Below are 21,620 nucleotides of genomic sequence, written 5' to 3'. Positions count from 1 at the left end.
TTTCCAAGGTGCAGGCATGGGTGATTCCTTTAAGTGTTCAGCTTGGAATAATCTTCCAGACTGGCTCTGCAGGGGACAAATGCTCAAAATTTCTTAAAGCGGGTCTTAACATAACTGGGGGCAGCTTCCAAAAACATTAAGGATTTAAAAAGAGGGCATGGCTGTATGCATTGATTTTCCATGGGCTTTCAAACTATTTCATCTACCCCCAGTGTTTCCCATTGGTAAAGCGCTCATGGTATCTTCAGTATTTCTGCATTAACTAGCTGCATTTTTTATTTTAAGTGCTGTATAGGTCTCAAAGCTCTATTTGACCTTTATTTGTCTGTGCTTATCTCATTAGGTCACCCAGATTCTCAGCAACTCTGATTCAGATACCAAGGCCTCTCTTACTGTGTCGTGCCTGGGAGAAGGAGCCTGGAGCAACCTTGGGCATCCTCGATTTCAGGACATTATTAATCTGAAACTGAATCCTGATCCAGTTCTGCCAGAAATGGATGGGGTGTCTGAATTTGCAGAATATGTCTCTGAGACAGTTGATGTGCCATCTCCATTTGATCTCCTGGAGCCACCCACCTCAGGGGGTTTTCTGAAGCTTTCTAAGCCCTGCTGCTACATATTCCCTGGGGGAAGAGGTGATTCTGCTCTCTTTGCTGTCAATGGGTTTAACATCCTTGTGGATGGTGGCTCTGAGAGGAAATCATGTTTCTGGAAGCTGGTAAGGCACCTGGATAGGATTGACTCAATCCTGCTCACCCACATTGGTGCAGACAACCTGCCTGGCATCAACGGGCTGCTGCAGAGGAAAGTTGCTGAGCAAGAGGAGGAGCAATCCCAGGGCTCTACCAACTACAGTGACTGGATGAAAAACCTGATTTCTCCTGAGCTAGGAGTGGTTTTTTTTAATGTTCCTGAAAAGCTGAAGATGCCTGAAGCCTCCATGAAAGTAAAGAGGAGCATTGAAGAAGCGTGTATGACACTGCAGTATCTCAACAGACTGGGCATTAAATCAGAGCCTCTCTACAGGGTGGTGAGCAGCACCATCGAGCCCATCACGCTCTTCCACAAAATGGGAGTGGGTAAGCTGGACATGTATATACTGAACCCTGTCAAGGACAGTAAAGAAATGCAGTTTCTAATGCAGAAATGGGCTGGAAATAGTAAAGCAAAGACTGGCATCATTCTTGCAAGTGGGAAAGAAGGTGAAATTTCTGTTCCCTATCTCACATCTATCACAGCCCTAGTGGTATGGCTACCAGCCAGCCCAACTGAGAAAATTGTAAGGGTTTTGTTTCCTGGAAATGCTCCTCAAAATAAGATATTGGAAGGTCTTGAGAAACTGAAGCACCTGGATTTTCTGAGGTACCCAGTGGCTACTCAGAAAGATATCACTTCTGGAATACCTCCACCTGTGCTGAAGCAGACCAAAATTAAACAAAGAACTGACAGTAAAGAGAGTCTTAAGTCTTCCCCCAAGCCATCTGTGACAAAGCAAGTCAAGAAGGAAGAAGCAGTTGAGGAGGGGATTAAGGAAGTAAAACCAGAAGTAGTAAAGGATGCTAAAATTGAAAAAAAGGTTAAGGAACACACAGAGAAAATTCCTGAGAAACCTGTTAAACATGAAAAGATAAAGACAGAAACAAGTGATGCTCTCAAAGCTGAGAAAAGAAAATTGGCAAAAGACAAAGTTGGAAAAAAGCATCTCAAAGAGAAAGTATCCAAATTAGAGGAGAAGAAAGACAAAGAAAAGAAAGAGATTAAGAAGGAGAAAAAGGACTTAAAAAAAGATGATGGAAAGAAAGATGAGAAAAAAGATTCAAAGAAAGATGATAAAAAGAAAGAAAACAAACCAGAGCTCAAAAAAATTCCTAAACCAGACTTGAAACCATTTACCCCAGAAGTAAGAAAAACATTGTACAAGGCAAAACTTCCAGGCAGACTCAAAACTGAGAAGATCAAAGTAAAACCTGAAAAAGAACCTGAAAAGGTGGCTGCTGACCTTAAGACATTACCAATGGAGAAGGCACCTGTACAAGTGGATCCAGGAGAGACATCCATAGTAGAACAGAGGTTAGTCCTGTCTTCACCAGAAGATCTTACAAAGGACTTTGAGGAACTGAAGCATGAGGAGAGAGGGGCCTTGCAGTTGACTCAAGAACTGTGTGATATGGAGGTTAGTGATAAGATTATGGGAGCATCTGAGGCAGAGATAAAAGACTCTGTTGATATGACTGGTCAGAGTAACCTTGAAGGGGATCTGATTTTAAAAAGAAAGACCTCTGACCAGGGAGCAACTACTACTGATATGGAAAAAGAGTCATCAGCAGAGGAAATGGCAGTCCATCAGTGGGAGCTGAGGGGAGGTCCTGCTGAAGAAATAGAGGATGAAAGAACAACAATAGGTGAAAAGCATGATATAAGATACTGGGAGGGAAAAGCTGAGCAGGGCAAGGGCATTCAGGTGTTTCCTGACAAAGAACACCTGCCATCACATACAGACCTCTTGGCAAAGGGTGCTCGGCCACCAGTGTGCAGAGAGGAAGAAAAGGAGGAAGAGGAGAAAATCTCTTTGGACAGAAAACAGAGGGAAGCAGAAACTTGTGAAAAGTATTTTGAGGGGACAGAAGTACAGGAAGAGGATGAAAAGGAAAAGAGAGAAGATGTAATAGAAAAGGCAGAACTGGAAGAAAAGGAAGAACAGCACATGAAAGCAGAGGAGAAAGTGGAGAATATCAGAGAATTCCGTGGCCTGAATCAGGATGATAGGGAGGCCAAACTGTTTACTGTTACAGAGAAGGAAAGAGAATTTAGTTTCATGGATGAGAAAACCAAGTTACTTGGAAAGGACATAACAAAGGAAGAGTCATATCTGAGCAGCCTGCCAGTCCCACCAGGAGCAACAGCAGAACATGTTTCTTATATCCAAGATGAAACTATCCCCGGCTACTCAGAAACAGAGCAGACCATTTCTGATGAAGAAATACATGATGAACAGGAAGAGAGGATCCCACACTTGAAGTATGATGTCAATGCCTATAACATTTCTGTTCCTGACCATCCAGGCTCTTTTGAAGCAGTGCATGGAATACAGGCCATGCCTCCTGCTGACCTTTCAGCCAAGGGCTATGCTGGGCAGGAGTCTGAAATCCTGGCATACCCTACAAACATTGTGGCAGCACCTCTAGCTGAGGAGGAACACATTTCTTCTGCTACCTCCATTACTGAATGTGACAAGCTTTCATCTTTTGCAACATCAGTAGCAGAGGATCAATCTGTTGCATCCATTACAGCACCACAAACAGAAGAGACTGGGAAAAGCTCTTTACTTCTGGACACAGGAAACAGTATGCCCTCCTCTCGGACTGAAGCAACCCAAGGTCTTGACTACGTTCCCTCTGCTGGCACAATTTCTCCCACATCATCCTTGGAGGAAGACAAATGCTTTAAATCTCCACCCCCTGAAGATTTCCATGCATTAGCAGAAGGAGAGAGGAAAGTGGAAACTCAAAAAAAGGACCTTCATGAGGAGGCAGAAGATGAGGAAGATGAAGAAGATGGGACTCCAAATATTGAGATGCCTGAGAAACTCAGAGGGCATTACAATGCCCCTGTGTTTGTTCATCAAGGATGCCCTGACAATGTGATAATCAGTGTTCCCACACAGGTGATGCCTTTATCCAGTGAAGAAGCACCATTTTCCCAGGCTGACTCTGCAGAGGCTGAAGAACGATGCACGAGTCCCGATGACAGCACAGTCAAAATGGCCTCTCCCACTCCATCTGGCCCCACTAGTGCAGGGCACACACCCTTCCACCAGTCTCCAGTGGAGGAAAAGCTGGAAACAGTAGATTCAGATCTATTTGAAAAACAAACTGATGCTGCTGCCAAGAAACTGGAAGGCCAAAGTTCTGTTGTGGTGAAGGGAGTCAAGGGTGAACCTCTCAGAGAAGACGAGGCACCTGTGGCTAAATCCAAACATGAAAGAGAAGTGCCTGGACCTGTGCAGCATGAACTGGTTTTGAGCAGTGATGCTCCAGTGTCTCCTGAGGAGGAGGTGCAGGAAGAACCAGTGAGGAGGGAGGAGCTGCCCTGGCTCTCTTATCACAAGCAGGACACGGTGGTGATCGGGGAAGACGAGGAGCGTCCCAGCACAAAACCAGAAAAAGAGCGAGGAACTAAAACCATGACAGAAAGTTTAATGGAATTTCCAAAACACTTGTCCTTTGAGCCATTTGCAACCACAGGAACTTCTCTAGGAAATGTGGATCTTCCACAGTTCACAAGCCAAAGCAAATCTAAAAATGACGAATCTTTGCAATTTTCACCAGATGGCGTCAAATCACCTTCTTTTACAGAGGAAGGGATTGGTAAAGAAAAATCCTCAGATATTTCTAAGAGAGTTACTACTGAAGAAGGAAAACTGCTATATTTCACAGGAGACACCTCAGAAGAAGAGAAATCTTCTCATGCTTCCACTGAAGATATTTCCCCAGAAGAGACCAAATCCATTTCTCTCACTGAGAGTTCCAGCAGGAAAATATCTTCAGATGTTTTTATTAAAGGAATTTCTCCAGAAGACATCAAAGCTCTTAGTTTCACAGAAGAGATATCTGCAAAAGAAAAAACTGTGTCCAACTGCACTGACAAAATCTCTTCAGAAGCTGTGAAATCCATGTGTTTCACAGACCAGAGTCCAGCTACATATGAAAAATCACTAGAAATTTCTGCCAAAGAACTGAAAGAAGCATCAAAATCTTTTCCTTGCCCAGAAAGTAGTTCAGCTAAAGGCACATCACCCAGAGATTCTTCAACTGCAGAAATGTCTCCAGATGACAGCAGTTTATTTTCTGCATCAGAAAAGGGCCTGTTGAGGGGAAGAAATGCAGGCTTGGACTCTCAGGAAGTATCTCCAGATGCAAAGGGCTTACATTTTACAGAATCTAGCCCAAGTGAAGATAAAACATGTTCACACATTTCTACTGAAGGCATAAAATCTTACGGGTTCAAGGAAGCTCAAGAAAAAAAATCCCCAGAAATGGAAAAGTCTTGCATGAAAGATTTAAGTTATGAGAAGAAAGTGTGGTTTCCAGAAGAGGTAGAAGAGGTCCCTGTTCAGGGAAGGCGGCAGAGATATGACAAGGAGAGGGAGTGTACATTCTTGGATGAGGTACCAGAATTTGAAACAAAATCCCTTCCTAAACTGGGAAAGGAGGAGAACCTGTCTCCTGCCTTGCCTGACAGCCATACCTTGAGAGGAGCAGAAAGGGAAGCATGGGGTTCTGCCTTTGGGTATCTTCAGGAAGGGAGAGATGGTGGGAGAGGAGAGCAATTACCCAGTGAGGAGGATGAGGAGCTTCACCATGCTGAAGACAAACCCATGCTACTGCAAGCAGAAACTGCATGTTTAAAGATGGAGTCATTTGATTACAAAGAAGACACACAGAAGGGTGCCCAAACTACGTCAGAAACAAAGAAAGTGGATATGATTCCTGCTGACATCACTGTCCCAGAAAGAACACAAAGGGAAGGTTCTCCTCTATCTCCTCAGTATGTCCCTGGTGAGGAAAATCAGGCCAAACCTTTAACTGGAAATAAAAAAAGTCAAGAATTGTTGTTGACCTCTAAACAAGATTGTTCCTGCTTAGACGATGAGGAGAAAGCTGTCCTAGATATCTATGCAAAGTCACTAGACCAAGTTCTGACATCTCCCCTGTCTGCAGTGAGAAAGGAGACAGAGGCACCTCTAGGAGCAGAGAGGCCCTGCAAGTTAGAACAGTGCAAGCCACCTTTATGGGAGGATGTCCCATCAAAGACATCTGAAAAGAAATTAGACATCAGTGATTTGTATCAGGAAATAGATTGCAAATACAAGTCAGACAGCAGGCAAGAGGAAGACTGCAAATCCACTGAGGGTCTGTATGACTCTATAGGAAGAAAAGAGCAGACAGCAGCAGCATCTACTCTGTTGCAATCTACAAGAGCAGCAGAATTTATTGCAGAGTCCACAGAAGGGAGTGCTGAGCTGTCAGGGCAGACTGCACACTCCCCTCCAGCACAAGGCCCATGTCAAAAAAGTAGTGATGCTGTCAGCTGTGCTGGGGCTGTGGGTGCTACCATCCGAGAGGTGTATCCTCCAGAGACCTATTCCAGGAGTTCCCCTGAGCCTTATTCCTATGAGGAAGGGGTCTGCACACAGAGAGGTGATGACACTTCCACAAGACAAGAGCCAGAAGAAAGAGAACCAACTCCCTACCCCGATGAAAGAAGTTTCAAGTATGCTGACATCTATGAGAAGATAATTGTGTCTGGAGTGGGACCCTCCCCCTTCACAGCCATGGGTGCACACAGCCCAGGTCACACTGACAAGGTACCAGTGACAGCACTGAACTCTCAAAAAGGTCAAAATTTTCATGTGTCTGCAAAGGAAGAAGAGTCCTGCCTTTATACCTCTGCTGAGAAGGAACTGTCATCTCCAGCATCCCCTAAGGATAAAGCAGATTCAGTCTTTGACTATAGAGACATCCATGAAAGATATTTGCCCTTGTCTGAAACAGGGAAGCCTAGGACATCAGAAGGACAGGAAAAACTGAATGTGTCCTCTGCTTTGCCAGGAGAACTGGACTCTGCACTGCATCCATCATCTACGAGCGCAGCATTTGCGTCTCCCACCGTCACAACTGACACCTTTTATCAAGGAAAATCATCCACCTATATTGATGCTGGTTGTCCAGATGAGAATATAATTTTGTCTAGCCAGGAACAGGTATCTTTGTCCCTGAAATCTGAAATCCCAAATCCCAAAGATACATACTATGAGAAAGCAGGTCGAGGGGAAGAAAGTGCAAGTGACTCGGAGCTAGAAAAAGGTGCTAAGGAGAAGTCTGAAAAGGAATCTAAGCTGCACAGCCCTGCTGAAGCTGCAGGCACCATCTATACAAGCATCTCAGCCATCAGCAAGTTCCCTGTCTCAGACCCCTTCCTGCAGAGCAAATGTCAGGAGCCCCTTTCACCCAGCTCCACTGCCTCTTCTCCCTCTGGTCCAGGCTGGCAAGAGAAATATGAAGGTAGGACGACTGCATCAGCTGCTGTTGAGGAGACATATGTTGCTGGTTACAGTGACGTGCCAGACATGGACAGAGATGAGCAAACTTCAGAAATGTGCCATGATTCTTCACAAAAGATAGAGGCTGCTGAAAAATCCACAAAGGAATCCCATTTCTGGGTAGCAGATTATCCAAGTGCAGCAGTGGCCTCCAAGTGCCAAGAGCAAGCCATATACCTGAAATCTGCTTCCAGCAAACAAACAGAAGTATATGAACAGGGCCCGAGGGTAGAGAGCAGAGGGATGGATAGCTCTTCTAGATTTGAAACAGCCAGCACATTCAGACATAAGCAAACGTCAGCAAGCCATTTAGGGGATATTTCTCTCTCTTTAGAGTCTCCTTGTGCTTTGCTGTCAGCCCAGGGAAACAAAGATGAGTACTTGGAGGTTTCTGAGAAAATCAGCAGCCTTGACTCATCTTTTCCCAAATTCTCACTGCTGAGTCCATATGAAGAAGACAAGGTGTTCTCCAAAGGTGTGGAGAAAGAGTCTGTGACCCAGCAGCAGCTGAAAGATGACTCTTCCAGCCTGTCAGAGGAACCTTCATCTGAGGCCACCACTCCTGTGATACTGACTACAGCAGAAAGTTTCTATTCCCATATGCTTTCCACATCCACAGGTGCAGGAGTGGAATCAGGTACCAGGAGTGCTTGGGATGTGTCTCCACTGGTTCCAGATAATGCTGTGAAAATACATACAGCTGAAACCAAAGACTTTGTCTTTGCTGAAGAACATGGGTCTCCATTTCCCTGTGGCATGGGTGACCACACCTTGCCACGCAGAAAAGAGTGCCAGGGCTCAGAGCCCACACCATTCTCTGCAGAGCAAGAGCAGCAGCACTCTGGTAGCAGCCCAGAGCAGAAGGCACCATTTGCAGAGCAGCCATTGCCACTGACATCTCTCCCTGATGTGTTGACATCATTTCCTCATCGTCAGCACAAAGATGAAACCACAGCTAATGGTCCAACAGAGGTGAGCACCAGTCTGCCAGCTTTCCAAAGCACATACCATGCAGCAGAGGCAAAAGATGAAAAAACATGTCCCGATTCTGACAGCAGTTTTTCTCCGTGTGCAGGCAAAGAGGAAACAGAGAGGCAAAGCCGTCCTTCCTCTCTGATGTCCCCTGAAAAGAGTTTCCAGCCATTTTTCCCAGATGTGCAGAGGGGTGAAAAAGCAGAGGACTGTGGAGATGCTTCCCATGACATGGAGACTCATTTAGGAGGCAGTTCTGGTTGTGGACAGAAATTTTCCTCATGTGAATACAAGCAGAGAAAGGGAGAGCTCTCTCCCTCATTCATCAACCCAAGCCCCCATGAGCTCTCTGAAGACAGTGACCTGTCACAGGAGGAGGGTCACCCTTCAGTGCAGGGGAGACCACCCCACACTGGGAGCAGTCCCATGCAAAGTGCCACAGTGGAGGAAACTCCTCCAACATCAGTGAGTGATTCTGGAACCTCCCAGTCAGACTCCGATGTCCCTCCTGAGACTGAAGAATGTCCATCCATCACAGCAGACGCCAACATGGACTCAGATGAAGATGCTGATTTCCTCCCAGTAGACAAAGCTGTGGGGAATGCTCATCATGCCAGTTCTAGGTCCAGCCATGATCCTCAGCCTGTTCCAATGGTAGATCCCCATCCCCACCCTCCTCACCCTGATGTCTGCATGGTAGACCCTGATATGTTGTTAAATGAGCAAACCATGAGCAGAACTGATAAAATTTCCAAGAAAGACATAAAAGAAAAGAACAAAGGTGTGAGGAAGCCTTTGAGCAAACCCAAATCTTCCTCACCTGCCCGGAAATTAGATGTGAAAGGGAAACGATCACCCACTCCTGTGAAACAGTCATCGGACAAATCTCCAAAATCTGTCACTGCCAAAAAAGAAAGAGATGGAGGAGAAAAGCCCAAACCACGTAGTGCACCAGAGGATGAGCTATCCCGGAGTAGTCACAGCAACCCTGGCAAGAGCCTTGTTAATGGCATCAAAACAAATCCCGGTAAGAAATCCTTCCTGAAAAATGCAATATCTCTATAGGGCCATTACAGAGAAAAACAGTAGGTTAAACACAGCAGAACAGAGAACAGATCTTCCCAGTCAGGCATAAAAAGTTACAAGCAGTGATAAGGTTGAGATGTACAAAAGGTTTATATGAAAGTGCAGTAGAGTCCTAGGAGTAGCAGTGATTCGCAGGGATGGCAGGAAGCCAGGACAGACCTTCCAGAAAGACTACTGTAATACCCTAGGATAGCATACATAGGCCATCAGAATGGGGAGGGGTGTGTCTGTGTGTTTAAGCAAATGTAGGTTATTGACAAAAATTAGGACTAAGTATTAATTGGGATGACAACTCTGCAAAAGTTAATAATGGAGATTTTTGGTTCCCTTCCCAAGAAAAAAGCTTCTGATCCTAAAGCTTTCCAATCCCTCCCCAAAAAATAGCAGAACTTCCTTTCCCACCCAAGACCTGTGATGCACTGGCCCAGAAATGCACCCAGGTCACCTCTGAGCAGCAGAGCGTGGATAAGTCTCAACTTCACTGCTGCAGTGGAAAAGTCTTTCTGGAATCCAAGTCCTTCTGTGTTAATCTGAGTGTTTGCCCCTTGCAGAAGGGTTTTGATGGCCTCTTGTTTCCTGTTTTCCAAAGCTTCCAATAGTCCTAAGAGCAGTTTGTCGGTGCCTATGGGTCCACCTGTCTACGTGGACTTGGCCTACATCCCCAACCACTGCAGTGGGAAGAACACAGATCCAGAGTTCTTCAAGCGGGTTCGAGCATCTTATTATGTTGTGAGTGGGAATGATGCAGCCAACGGAGAGCCAAGCCGTGCAGTGCTGGATGCCCTGCTGGAAGGGAAGTCTCAGTGGGGAGAGAACCTGCAGGTAGGTCATGCAAATGCAAAGGGGTGTGTCATGCTTTTGATGTCACAAGTGCTCAGAAGAAGATGGGTATCACATACCCAAGGGAGTACACTGAGAGGAAGCAGATGGTACTGGGCATACCCTGTTTTGCAGTCTCAGCAGAGTAATTGCTTGTACTGATGAGGAGGAGGACACCTGCAAAATGGTATGAACGGAAGCAGATATGTCCTCTTTTCCACATCCTCCTGAGAGGAGGAAGCATTGAGAGATCATACACTCATCCTTACCTACTGCAGGATGAGCCTATCCTCAAGCAAAATCAAACACCAACACAAACTGAATTTTCATCAGTGTCCCACACCCAGTGGCATCGCTTGCTAGCCTGGGCTGCTGAAGATTTTTCTGACATCAACTTACTAATAGTGCATTTAAACAAGAATATTCTGTAACACAGTTCTTGCTTAGGCAGGCTTGCAGGACACCCCAGGTGGGCACTCCTGAAGACATGTACAGAAAGGTATAAATGTTCTTTCAGATGAAGCAGCCTCATATTTCAAGGTCCCTGAGTTGCACACTGGGTCAATGGACACATAGTGTCCATTAAGAGTGACACTGCCAGTATTGTTCCTTTTCACACTAAAGGATCTTTCTGAGGCTGTTTCTGGAGCTCCAGAGCACGATGCTCTCCCCTGCACTGCAGCCATTCTCATCATTATGGTGTCAGTGCTGCCAGTTTGCAGCCAGTTCAGAGCCCCATTGTGCTGGTACTGTATAAAATAAAGCTCTGCCTCAGAACCCGACAGCTGAAAGACACTAAATAGAACAAGCAGTACCAAGGGTACAGTGTTCCAAAATTAACAAGAAATTTTAGCCTCAGCTCCTACGGGCATTCTTTGTCACTGCAGTTGTTCTCAATCATCCCTGCTGCTTTCTTTTCCCAGGTGACATTGATCCCAACACATGATACTGAGGTAACACGAGAATGGTATCAACAGACCCATGAGAAACAGCAGGAGCTAAACATCATGGTACTGGCAAGCAGCAGCACTGTTGTGATGCAGGACGAGTCTTTTCCAGCCTGTAAGATTGAATTCTAGATCTCCCACATTTTGTGTTCATCCATTGATTCTTCAGTCACCGATGCAACATGAGAGACACCATCTAATCACAGTCCAGTTCTTCTCTGGTTTAGTCCTCTACATGGTTCCCATTTGTCAGGCAATCGGGTATCCATCTTGCTCAGCACTGGATGCCGTGAGGAGGAAGTGCAGGGCTCTGTAATTTTCTGGACTGAGCTAAGAATTTGTGCAAGAGCAGTTGCAGGCCAGGGGCACTTTCACCTTCCCTGCTTTATTCTGCTGCCTGTACAGTTTCTGTAGACTATCTTGGCTGCCTTGCTGCTGTGAGAGCTTGTTCTACTCTCTTCCTGGCTGCCTTGCCATTTAACCTGTAGCACCATGAACCTCACCTTTCCGGTGAGGGCTGAAGTGCTGCTGCTGCATGCAGAGTGCATGGGAGGCAGGGGGCAGAGGCGAAATCTAACTTGCAAAGAAATTGCACCAGGGAGATGAAGGAAGACAAAGCCCTCTGAACTGTAATGTGACAGTGAAGATTATGCTTCCGTCTCCCCTCCTGAGCATACAGGAGGTGTTCTGAGCAAGGGGACCTGTGCTCCAACTAGGCACAACCACCACATGCCAGCTTGGCAAATTTCTGTCCCAAGTACTCACCTGTTGCATCCTGCAGCACCTGTTTGCTGTGCTCAGGAGCTGGGATGAAGGACATGGCAGTGGGAGGGGAGGGTTCAGCACATTCCTAACCTGCTAACTTGAGCTTTGCACATGCAGCAGCCAGCTGGCTCCTGCACAGCAGCTGTGTGGCAGGAGGAGGCACAGAGAGGCTGTGGCCTAAGCAGTTACACACAAAGAGCATCCAAACGCACAACTACAGCCCCCTCAACAGCAGAAGGGCTGAAACAGCCTTGGCCACGCTTGGCCCGGGATGTACAAGAAACCTCCTTCTCCCTAAACCAAAGGCTCTGGAGGACTGTGGTGAGGCAGCTGAGGAGCACGCAGGCCATGCTGGGGGAGGCTGGTGCCCAGCTAGTGTCGCTGTGCTGTGCCAGCTTGCGCGCAGCAGCATCTCCTCGCTGCCTGTGTGCCAGGCTCCAAGCCTTATAGTTGTGTTCAAGCTTTTTATTGTCCCCCCAAGTGTCCAGGATGTGGGAAATACAATTGTGGTGTAAAGGAAGAGAAGGCCTTTCCCAAAATACTCGGGGAAAAGTAGTTTAGCAAGTGTAGTCATTCTCAGTTCCCCCACACTGTGGCAGGGATGTGTTGACAGTGCAGATGAGGTGCTGCTCATCCATGTGGTGCCACCTTGCAGCTTGTTCCCTGGCCTGTGCATCACTGTGGGCATCTGTCCTTGCTCTCTGGATGCCCTGGCAGAAACAGGAATGTGTGCAGTGAGTGCACTGGGGCTACTGAACAGCCACCCAGAATCTCCTTGGCACACAGATCTGTTTCAGTGTGGGAGACAGGTTCTCCCAGCAGGGAGGGGGGTGTTCAGGTGTACTAAGCCTGCAGCATCCACGAGCCTCTGCCACGCCCAAGAGAATTGACAGAGGATCTTACCACAAAGACAGCTTTTCTGTAAGACGAAGAGAGTGGCAGCAGGCTGTGCTGTGGGAAAGAAGGAATGAGATGGAAAGTTGTCAGTCAGCACAAAGTACTTCCATCTTCTGTGACACCCACTGTGCTTGGCCCTGAGCAGAGGGCTGACTCCACCATGAGCATGCTCAGACCCTGTGTTGCACTTGCCTGGGACACTTCAGTCTCAGTGCTAGTTTTCTGGCAGGTGACATGAAGAAAATGCTGCTTAGAAACCTGCTCCTAGCACTAAAATGGAGCTTCTAGGGAAATGGTCTATTTTGCATTTTAATTTATATATTTATTTTTTTAACGTCAAGCTGCATTTTTGTGTTGATTTAATATTTTAATTTATACATGTTAACATGGTACTATGTGCTTTTAGTGTCAGTTCAGAGGTTTTCTCAGTACAAATACTAACATGCTGCAATTTAAACAGAATGAAAAGATCATAGAGAATTGTGGGCAGCAAAAATGTCTCTGCAAGGCTGTGTCTAAAACCCAGCAGCTGTAGGACAGGGCCAGGGGCCAGCAGCCTCCCCAAGGCACAGCCAGCTCTTTGGCTATAGCCCTTTTTAGGAGTATGTGAGCTTACTCAGGGCTTCAGCAAATTCCTGCCCTGTGCTGTGTTCATTTTAACCATGGAATCACACTGCATCTGCCAGCATAATAAATGTCATTCTCTGTACCCCGATGGGGTCAGCATTCATGAATGTTAGTTCTGGCAATTGCAGGCACTAAAACACCTACCCTGCCCCTCCCCAGAATGCTGGGGGGCTTTGCCTGCTGTGCTTTGGGGAGACCCTGGCCCACTTGCCACGGTGGCAGCTGCAGGATGCAGACACCAGAGGCACAAGCATGGCCCTTGCTGGCTCCTGGGATCCCTCTGCATAGCTAGATGTAAAAGCTAATGCACTAACTTTAGATAGACCCACACATGAATGTTTTCTCAACTTTAAACTTGAAGCAATTCTGACTAAGCAGCAGTAATAGTGAGGCTTTGTGAGGTACCTGCATCCTCCAGGCAGGAGTGTGGCCACTGGGGGATTCCAGGAGGAAGGCTGCCCTCCGTGCTCTGCTCCTGCCCTCTGCAGCTCTGCTGCTTGGCTACCTTTATCCTACACCAGTTTGCTTTCCTGTCCTCAAGGCTCCACATTTTTTTTCAGTTTTTGTCACAGTCTGTTCTGCCTTGAGCTTCTGTCACTCCCTATCTCCCTCTCTCCTCCACCCCCTTCCATCTTAAAAAAAACAATGGGGAAAAAGACTTAGGAAAATGCTGATTCATAGAGTCTGGCCCTGCTCAGGCCACAGGAGCCAGCAGGACCCACCTGGAGCCAGAGGTAATACAACACTATAGAGAGAAACAGTTAAACTCTGCTTTTGCTTGTTTCTGCATGTGGGCAACAACGCGTAATCTTCCTGTATGTAATAGGTAAAAAATACTATTTTAAACCTAATTAAAAAAGTGAACGTCTTAATTGTATTGAAATGGCATCTTGTGCTCCTAGCTTCTTCTATGCTAAATGTTTTAAGAAGAGAGCCCTGATTCTTTTCTTCAGCATCACATTTCTATTTGAATTTAGTTCCTTGAGTTCTGTCCTTTTGCCCATTTCCATGTGAAACACTGTAACTAACTGCTGTCAAGAGAGGAGCCCAACACATTAATAATAAAGCCACATTAATTGCGAACTAGAACATCTCCAGTGGTTTCCAACTGTTCTTTCAGTGAGCCCACAGACATGGCTGCTGTGCCACCCTCCCATGCCTCCCAGCTTAGGCGAGCCCCAGCTTTTCCACCAACACCCCAGCAGCTGCTGAACTTCCCTGTGCCTCAGAAAGGGACATGCACAAAAGGCCACAGAGCCCACCTGGGACAGCCCCCCGGCCTTAGCAGGGTACTAGAGTTCCTCCTGGGGAACACCTGGACAGCTGGCTAAGGGCTGTAGGGGGGAAAGCAGCTCCTGATAATCCAGTGAGGAGCCTGGCGTGGCCTGTCTGCCATGCAACACCGTCACCCCTCACAGTTCCAGAATCATGCAGTCCATTGCAGCCCTCCGCCTGTCCCTGCACTTGTGGGGAACGGCAGCTCTGCCCAACGCTGCTGGCACCCTTAGAGCTGCAAGGCTCTCTAGCCCCGTGGCAGGCAGCACAGCTGCTGGCATGGGCTCTGGGCGCGGGCATGCCAGGCATTCCATGCCTCACCCCACTGCAGCAGTTGGGCTTTTGCACCTCTGCAGAACTTGGATCTGACCTCCAACAAGGGAATGCTCTTTCAGCTCCTTATCATCAAACTGGGACAGCTGCTGCTCTGCCTGTGCTAGAACACAGGAGAGACTGATGCCCAGTTAGTTCTGTTCCTGCCTGCCTGTCCTCAGAAGGAAACAATGGCACAAGTGGATGCCAGGAAAAAAGAAAGCAGGTTCTGTGCTACAGTCCTCAGGAGAGAGGCCATCATTCCCCAGAACACACCACAGCTTGTGCAGGCCCTGGTGGAGACCTCAGGACAGCTGCCAAGCCTGGTGCTGATGGGAGGAACCATGAAGTGTTACCATAAACCAGGTGCTATTTCCACACACATCTACTTTTCAGGTAAATGAGCACTGTCTCTGGTCATACTCCAGCTAACCAAGGTCCTGTGACTACAGTGCATTTGCCAAAGGTGTGCAGTGACAAGCATCAGGCTCTGTAGGGGTCAGCACCCGAGAGCCACACCTGCACCCCCCGGGCCCTGCTCCATGCCCCTCTCAGCAATGATCCCTGCAGCAGGTGCTGCTGGCTCCATGGTGGCAACCAGCCTGCCCTGGCACTGTCCCCGGGCAGAAACACACAGGTCCTGGCAGGAGACGTGGCTGCCAGAGCAGTGCTGGTGGCAGCAGGTGCCCCAGGCCACTGTCTGTGCAAGGGAGCAGTGCCCAAAGGGAGAGCTCATGGATGCTGCTCAGTCACCTGTGGTCGCTCTGCCAGCGCAGGCGCGAGGGTTGGCTGCAACCCCATGGCCAAGGTCTCTGTTTGTGCAGATCTGTAATGCAGGGAGAGAACGCAGGGCAGGCACAGCAGGCTGGGAGGGGGGCTGGGGTGCCCCCACCCAGTGCTGCACTCTGGGCAACTGCATGACTGCTCCATTCTCAGTGCAAGTAAACATGACCTTTTTCACATGCCCAAAGTGGCAGCTTGGGATTACTGGGCACGAGGAAAAGGACATGACACCCAGGATGTGCTTGAAGTGACAGCAAGGTGTGGACCAGGTGAAAGGAGCTGAACACAACATTCCAGTGTCTTCATTCTACCACAAATGCCCCTGGGAAGCCAGGAGTGCTTCCCTAGTATTTCCAGTTCTCCCATGTAAGAAAAAAGGAGGTTTTTTCCCGGCCTGGAGCCTGTGCTTTTACTACAGGTCAGACTCCAGCTACAGCTGCTCTTCCAGGACAACAGAGCACGAGCAGGGCTTACTGTTCCAAGCACCTGCAAGCTTTGGCACATACACACTGCTGCCAAGTCAGCATCAGAGACAGTGAGACACTGGACCCACAGCATAGATTTACTGTGAACACACATTGTCACAACACAGCATAGAGATCTTTGGGCACAGCTTCACAAAAACAGAGATCCTAGCTACAGACAGACACGCAGACTTGTCCATAAATACAGGAGGAGTGGGAAGCACAGCCCCGGCCGGCACTCAGGATGCAGCAGGCAGGGACACCCGTATCAATCTTGCCCTCAGGCTTGTGCTCACAAGGCATTTACATAAATATCCATTAAATACTTTTCATTTTATATAATAAAGATTTCTCCTTATTGGTTTCTAATAGTCCTGAATTATCAAAATAGCAGTTTCTTTTAATCCCTGTCACCAAGACCTCAGAGCTGTACCCTGCCTGATCCTTGGGGACGAGAAAAAAAACAACTGTGTGTGTCTTCCCTGCACACCTCTCTCAGGCTGGATCCCCAGGCTCCTGCCTGCCCCAGCCCAGCAGGGAAACATCCAAGGCCACGGCAAAGGGATGTTTCCTTGCAAGTGGCAGCCAAACCTGATACCCTCACTACCTTTCTTTTCCACATTCATTCAGAATGCTTTCTGCTTCTGCTAGTTTTCCCCCCATGGACTCTCTGGACCTGATTTTGGTGGACAGCAGTGGGAACTGAGAGAGGAAGAAGGAAGAAACAGAGAGGAGGTTGGTGGTTGTGATGGATCTGATTAATTTGGGCCCAGAATGCCTTTCTCGGAAGGCTGTGGGCCAAAAGGTCATGAGGGAGGATCTGTCCCCTTTGGACTTACCACCCTAAAAGCCTTGGCTGTACCAGTCCTCTAATACTGCTGTCCCAGTGAGCACAAAGCCCTTGGGACACCAGTGCAGCACCATGTCCCTGCTCCATGAAGGTGCCTTGCCAGTACCAAGACTGCATTGTTGTTCATTTAACGGCAAACATTCTTGCTGAATGGAAAAGAGCTGGCTTGTGGAGGAGCAAAGCAGTCTCTTCCACACCACACAGTCCTGTGGCCCTGGGACATGGCTTCTCTGCTATGGACCGCCAGCTGCGTGAGGTGCCATGCAGGAAGTCGGGCTGCTTTCAGGGCTTAGAAGTGCTTGCTGTGTGCTGTCCAGTAAGCCACTAAATTTGCTGATCCTTCTGACACAGCAGCTGCAGTTCCTCCACATTGTTCTCAGGAGGCACTGGATGCACCTGGCACAGGTGACCAGAGAAAAGCTGGTCTGACAGAGCACTGTCCCCCAGCAGCTCCTTGCCTGTATGCTCTGGGTCCAACACCTCTACCAGCAGCTCCTCTTCACAGGGCACCAGGATCTCCTTGGACTGCCCAGACTGATCCAGGCCAGTCATTCCCCTGACAGACCCCTCACCAGGCTTCGCTGTCTCCCCAGCCAGCCTCAGGTCAAACCCTTCACCACACTTTGGGTTTCCTATGTTACTTGGCTCTAACATTTCCCCAGATGATTTTTCTTCATCCCGTTCCCCCATGCTCTTCTCTTCTGGGTTAGCGTCCTCCCTTGCCAGCTCCTTCTTGCACAGCTCCAGAATCCTGCCTGGCTCTGGGCCCTTATTCCAGATCAGGGTCTCTGGGGCACTTGGCTCTGCTACTGGCAGCCCAGACACACCCTCTGGCACGTCAAGCCCTCTGCCTGGAGCTTGGCTATCTTCCTGCTCAGGGGACTGGCTAGTCAGCTGCTCCTCGCTTTTTGGGGGGCTGATGGAAAGTTTCTCAGTGAAGCTGAAACGAGCACAGTTGTCCACAGAAGTTGGGGAGGAGGGGCCTGCACTGGAGACGGTACTGGAGGGGCCACTGCTGTCTGCAAAGAGGAAGAAAAATCTTAAAACATGTAGCTGGTATTTTCCCACCCGAACTGTCACAGTCCCACAGCTCTGCAACCAAGAGGTGAGGGCTGTCTATATGCCATGTGACCTGTCAGGGGCTTGCACCTGGTCTGGGACACTTCTGACAGTTCAGCTGATGAAAACCCAATCACATAGTACAATTTTACCTTGTAATCCAGTGCTATGTTGGCATACAGCCAAGAGTGGACTCTGTTGTCACAGCACAAAATGCGAAGTGTGATGTCTCACTTCAAAATGCAAACCAATTTATTTCATTCCCTTACTATTATGGAACAATCCCAGCTTCAGTTTGCTCCTCCTGGTTCCTGACACACAGAGTCCCTGAGTGCTGAGTGAGAGTCAACACTAGAGAAACACTGATTCTCTACTCATGCTTATTCTTGCTTTATATTGCCCAATAAGCAAAATCAGAGCAATATCTAGATTGTATCTAATCCAATAAAGGAGGATAATTAAACAGCTGTTTTCAGCCAGATTGGTTTCCCGACCTTGCTGACTTCACAAACTTCCCTCCCTGCCCACTACATTTGGCCCGGACCGAGAGTGGAGCACACTCACACCAAGGGGGCTTATCCGAGCGCTGGCGCAGTGGCAGGGACGAGGATGACAGGATTCGCTGGGACATAAAGGGGTCTCCTGGTATCTGGCTCCCAATCATTGAATCAAACAAAGCTTAAAAAAAAAAAAAGGAAAACAGAAATAGAAAAGAAATAAGAAAGAAAATACACAGATGAGTAATATTCCAACAGACATAAAGGAATGGCTCATAGCCCAGCAGTCATGAGCAGGTGTTCTGGGAAGAGCTAAAGACCAGTGCCAATTCAGAGCCATGCCTGCCCATCAGCTCCTGGGAATCTGAGGCTAAGATTTCCAGAGCTGGAATCAGTATCCTCATCACTGTACTCATCAGCTACAGACACACCTGAATCATTAGTTGTCACGAGTGCCTAGGATGACTCTGAGCTGGGTCCCATTGCTCATTCCCGGGCTAGAACACTCTGGGACAAGCTCTAGGGAACTGCACTTATCTCCAGTCCTGTCAGGCTGATCTGTCCCAAGAATGTAAAAGAGCAGGAGTGCTCCTTGCCTTGCCAGAGACAAGCCCACCTGAGCAGTACCTGCAGTGGACTGGACCTGCGACTCGCTGCAACTCCTGCACACGGCTGTCAGGAACTCGTTCACCTGCCGCAAAGAGAGGGAGTTGTGCAGGGTCTCCAAGGGATAGATGGTGGGAACCATGGAACAGCCTTCAAAACCTGGAAAGAGACCCAAGCAGAAAATGAACAGAGGAAACAGCAGGGAAAATCCATACAGGAGCACTCATGGCTGAAGGAGCTGGGCACTCTGGGAATCAAACAACAGGCACACTCAGGCCTCAGGTCATCTCTTCTGACCTCAGAAAATCACCACAAAGCAATCCCATGCAGTAACAGATCTGAAAGCAAGCACCTGGGTACACATGGAGGGGAGAGGATGAAAAGTATCTGGCAGCTGCCATTTTTGCTGCTGAGCCCGAGACACTTATAATACACAGCCATGACGGAGAACTCGGCACAGAGCCCCCTCCTACAGAAGCCAAACAGAATCGAAGTGGTGCCAACAGAATTTCCATTAAAGAGGTCCCATGCTGGTGATCCCCTGCCTGGCACAGCCGCCTCTCCCCACAGCAGGGAGCACACACTGTGGCAGCCACAAGGAGCCACAGAAACTCCCTGTCACAGCAGCCCCCCGTGCACCTCTGACAGGCTGTGTCATTTGTCCCCTTAACTAGAATTCACTGCCAGCAAACCCAGAATGAGCATAAATAGCATCTCAGCCTGTAATAGACACTTTCTCAGAGCTAAGCTGCATCACAACCATTCAGAATAAATCCTTTGCTGCTCAAGCCAGCAGAGTATCACAGCATAGCATCTCCCTCTTCATCCCAGCTTCCTGTAAATGCCTTGTGGAACCAAGCCAATCTGAACTGTCCGAGGAGCAAGGAAGAAACAGATGAGTCTGTGGGTATATCGAATGAGGCTGCCCCCTGCTCTGCTCCTCTCAAGTTTAATGGCCTCTCAGCTCCCCAGGGTTGGGCTTCCCACTCTGCGACATCCCAGTCTCCTCCAAGGACCTCAAAAAGACTCTGGAAAGAAACTGTGTCTGTTTCTACAGAGAAGGAAAAATACTTTAAAATGCAAAAAGTAAGAGAGTTCTTGATGCAATCTGTGGCAGGATGTCTGCCCAGCACACCAAGATAAAACTGACCCCTGCAGCTTGGCAGCACCTCAGGAGAAGCCCTGGAGCACCTGTTTGTGTACTGCAGACAGTTGTTCCAGTCACCTCCAGGACAGGCTCTGCTCCAGTACCCTCACCTAACCCAGTTCTGCAAGAGGCAAGGAGCATTAGCCATGAAGGTGCTCACTGCAATAAATAACAGTTGGTGGAGATAAAGAAGCCTGCAGAGAGTTCACAAGGTTACCTATGCCACAAAGGGCCTACAAACATAATTCAAGACAGAAAGGATAACAAATCCTCGGCTAGGATGAAGAAACATAAGACACAGGAAAAAGACCACATTCTTGTGCCTGTTGCTGAGAAGTCCTTAGAGTGGAAGTGCTGAGCAAGGAAGAATGTACGTTCTCTATTTTCTCTGAGGCCTTCTGGGAGACAGAGCTAAATGAAAAAGGTGAGGGCAAAACTTAAAATGGTCACAGGAGATAGTTGTGCAGCAGCCCAGTTTGAGGCTAGTGTCATTTCACAACAGAATCTGGTTTGAGAGGGGCCAAAGTTGGCTCAGGTATTGGGGTCGCCAAAGAAAAAAAGGAAGTTTAAATATAAGATAAGGCAAAGCAATGTTACAAGATACACTAGGGGCACCAGTGGGGATCTGAGTGCTCGGGCTCCCCTCTAGTAAGATGAGGAAATCAAAGGTCCAGCAATAAAAGAAATATTAGGCACTGACACACAGCTGATGTGAAATCATATACCGGTATCCCCAAAGTGCCAGGTGCCTGCTCATGCAACTCTGCACAGCGCTGTGGCACTGCACCACTCTTGCGCAAGCAGAATAAAATGGCCAAAGTTTCCTCTTTCAAGGTGGAAGAATACTGTCTTCAAGGAATCCTTTTCATTCATTTCCACTTCCCTGCACGTCTCCCTAGACTGCTGAGCTGCTGGGAAAGAGGCCAACAGTGGCTCATCCCTCCAAGCACAGCTAAGGCAGCAGCTACCACTATGGATCACAATCCCTACGTGTCTCCAGTGAAGGCTCCAACCACTGCTGCACCACACACAGTTAGCAAAGAACCAACACCTTTGGGAAAGGGCAAGAAAAATAAAACGTGACAGCAAGCCACAGGAACCATCCTTGACTGACAGTTACCCTGTGCTGACTGTGCAGCGACTGCTGATGCTCCCCCAAACTCTCTCCTGGGGCCTGAAGGGCAGGAGTCTGTGATGCAGGCAATGGCACGAGAAAGTGGACAGAATTCCATCCATTTTGTACCAACATCCAACAGCAGCCCACAGAGGAAGTTCTGTGTGCCAGTGTTCTGCATGCCAGCTGTTCTGGAGTGAAGAAGCACTTGTCCAGTCTCAGCACAAACAAAAGCACTCACCAGGCTCCTCTGTGACATGCATCATCAACCCACCCCTATTTTCCTGGACGAACTCCA

The 21,620-nt window shown here is 48.2% G+C and overlaps 2 protein-coding genes across 15 annotated transcripts in view; one reads left to right on the top strand and one right to left on the bottom strand.

The window, feature by feature from the left end:
- Positions 1-14,301, top strand: part of MAP1A (microtubule associated protein 1A) — a 50,671-nt gene extending 36,370 nt beyond the window's left edge. For all 5 annotated transcript variants that reach the window (XM_038147514.1, XM_038147512.1, XM_038147513.1 and 2 more), the window contains 3 exons: positions 344-9,101; positions 9,750-9,982; positions 10,903-14,301. In XM_038147514.1, coding sequence (XP_038003442.1) covers positions 344-9,101; positions 9,750-9,982; positions 10,903-11,058 — 9,147 coding nt within the window. In that variant the 3' untranslated portion in view covers positions 11,059-14,301. The remainder of the gene's footprint in view (positions 1-343; positions 9,102-9,749; positions 9,983-10,902) is intronic.
- A 142-nt stretch (positions 14,302-14,443) lies between these two features.
- Positions 14,444-21,620, bottom strand: part of PPIP5K1 (diphosphoinositol pentakisphosphate kinase 1) — a 45,937-nt gene continuing 38,760 nt past the window's right edge. For all 10 annotated transcript variants that reach the window (XM_038147522.1, XM_038147525.1, XM_038147524.1 and 7 more), the window contains 3 exons: positions 19,083-19,220; positions 18,523-18,636; positions 14,444-17,918 (listed from right to left, as the gene is read on the bottom strand). In XM_038147522.1, the coding sequence (XP_038003450.1) occupies positions 17,224-17,918; positions 18,523-18,636; positions 19,083-19,220 (947 nt within the window). In that variant the 3' untranslated portion in view covers positions 14,444-17,223. The remainder of the gene's footprint in view (positions 17,919-18,522; positions 18,637-19,082; positions 19,221-21,620) is intronic.

Source organism: Motacilla alba, chromosome 10 (assembly GCF_015832195.1).
Source record: "Motacilla alba alba isolate MOTALB_02 chromosome 10, Motacilla_alba_V1.0_pri, whole genome shotgun sequence".
Classification (NCBI taxonomy): domain Eukaryota; kingdom Metazoa; phylum Chordata; class Aves; order Passeriformes; family Motacillidae; genus Motacilla; species Motacilla alba.
The sequence above is the reverse complement of the archived record's forward strand: the minus strand, read 5'-3'. Positions and strand labels throughout refer to the sequence as shown.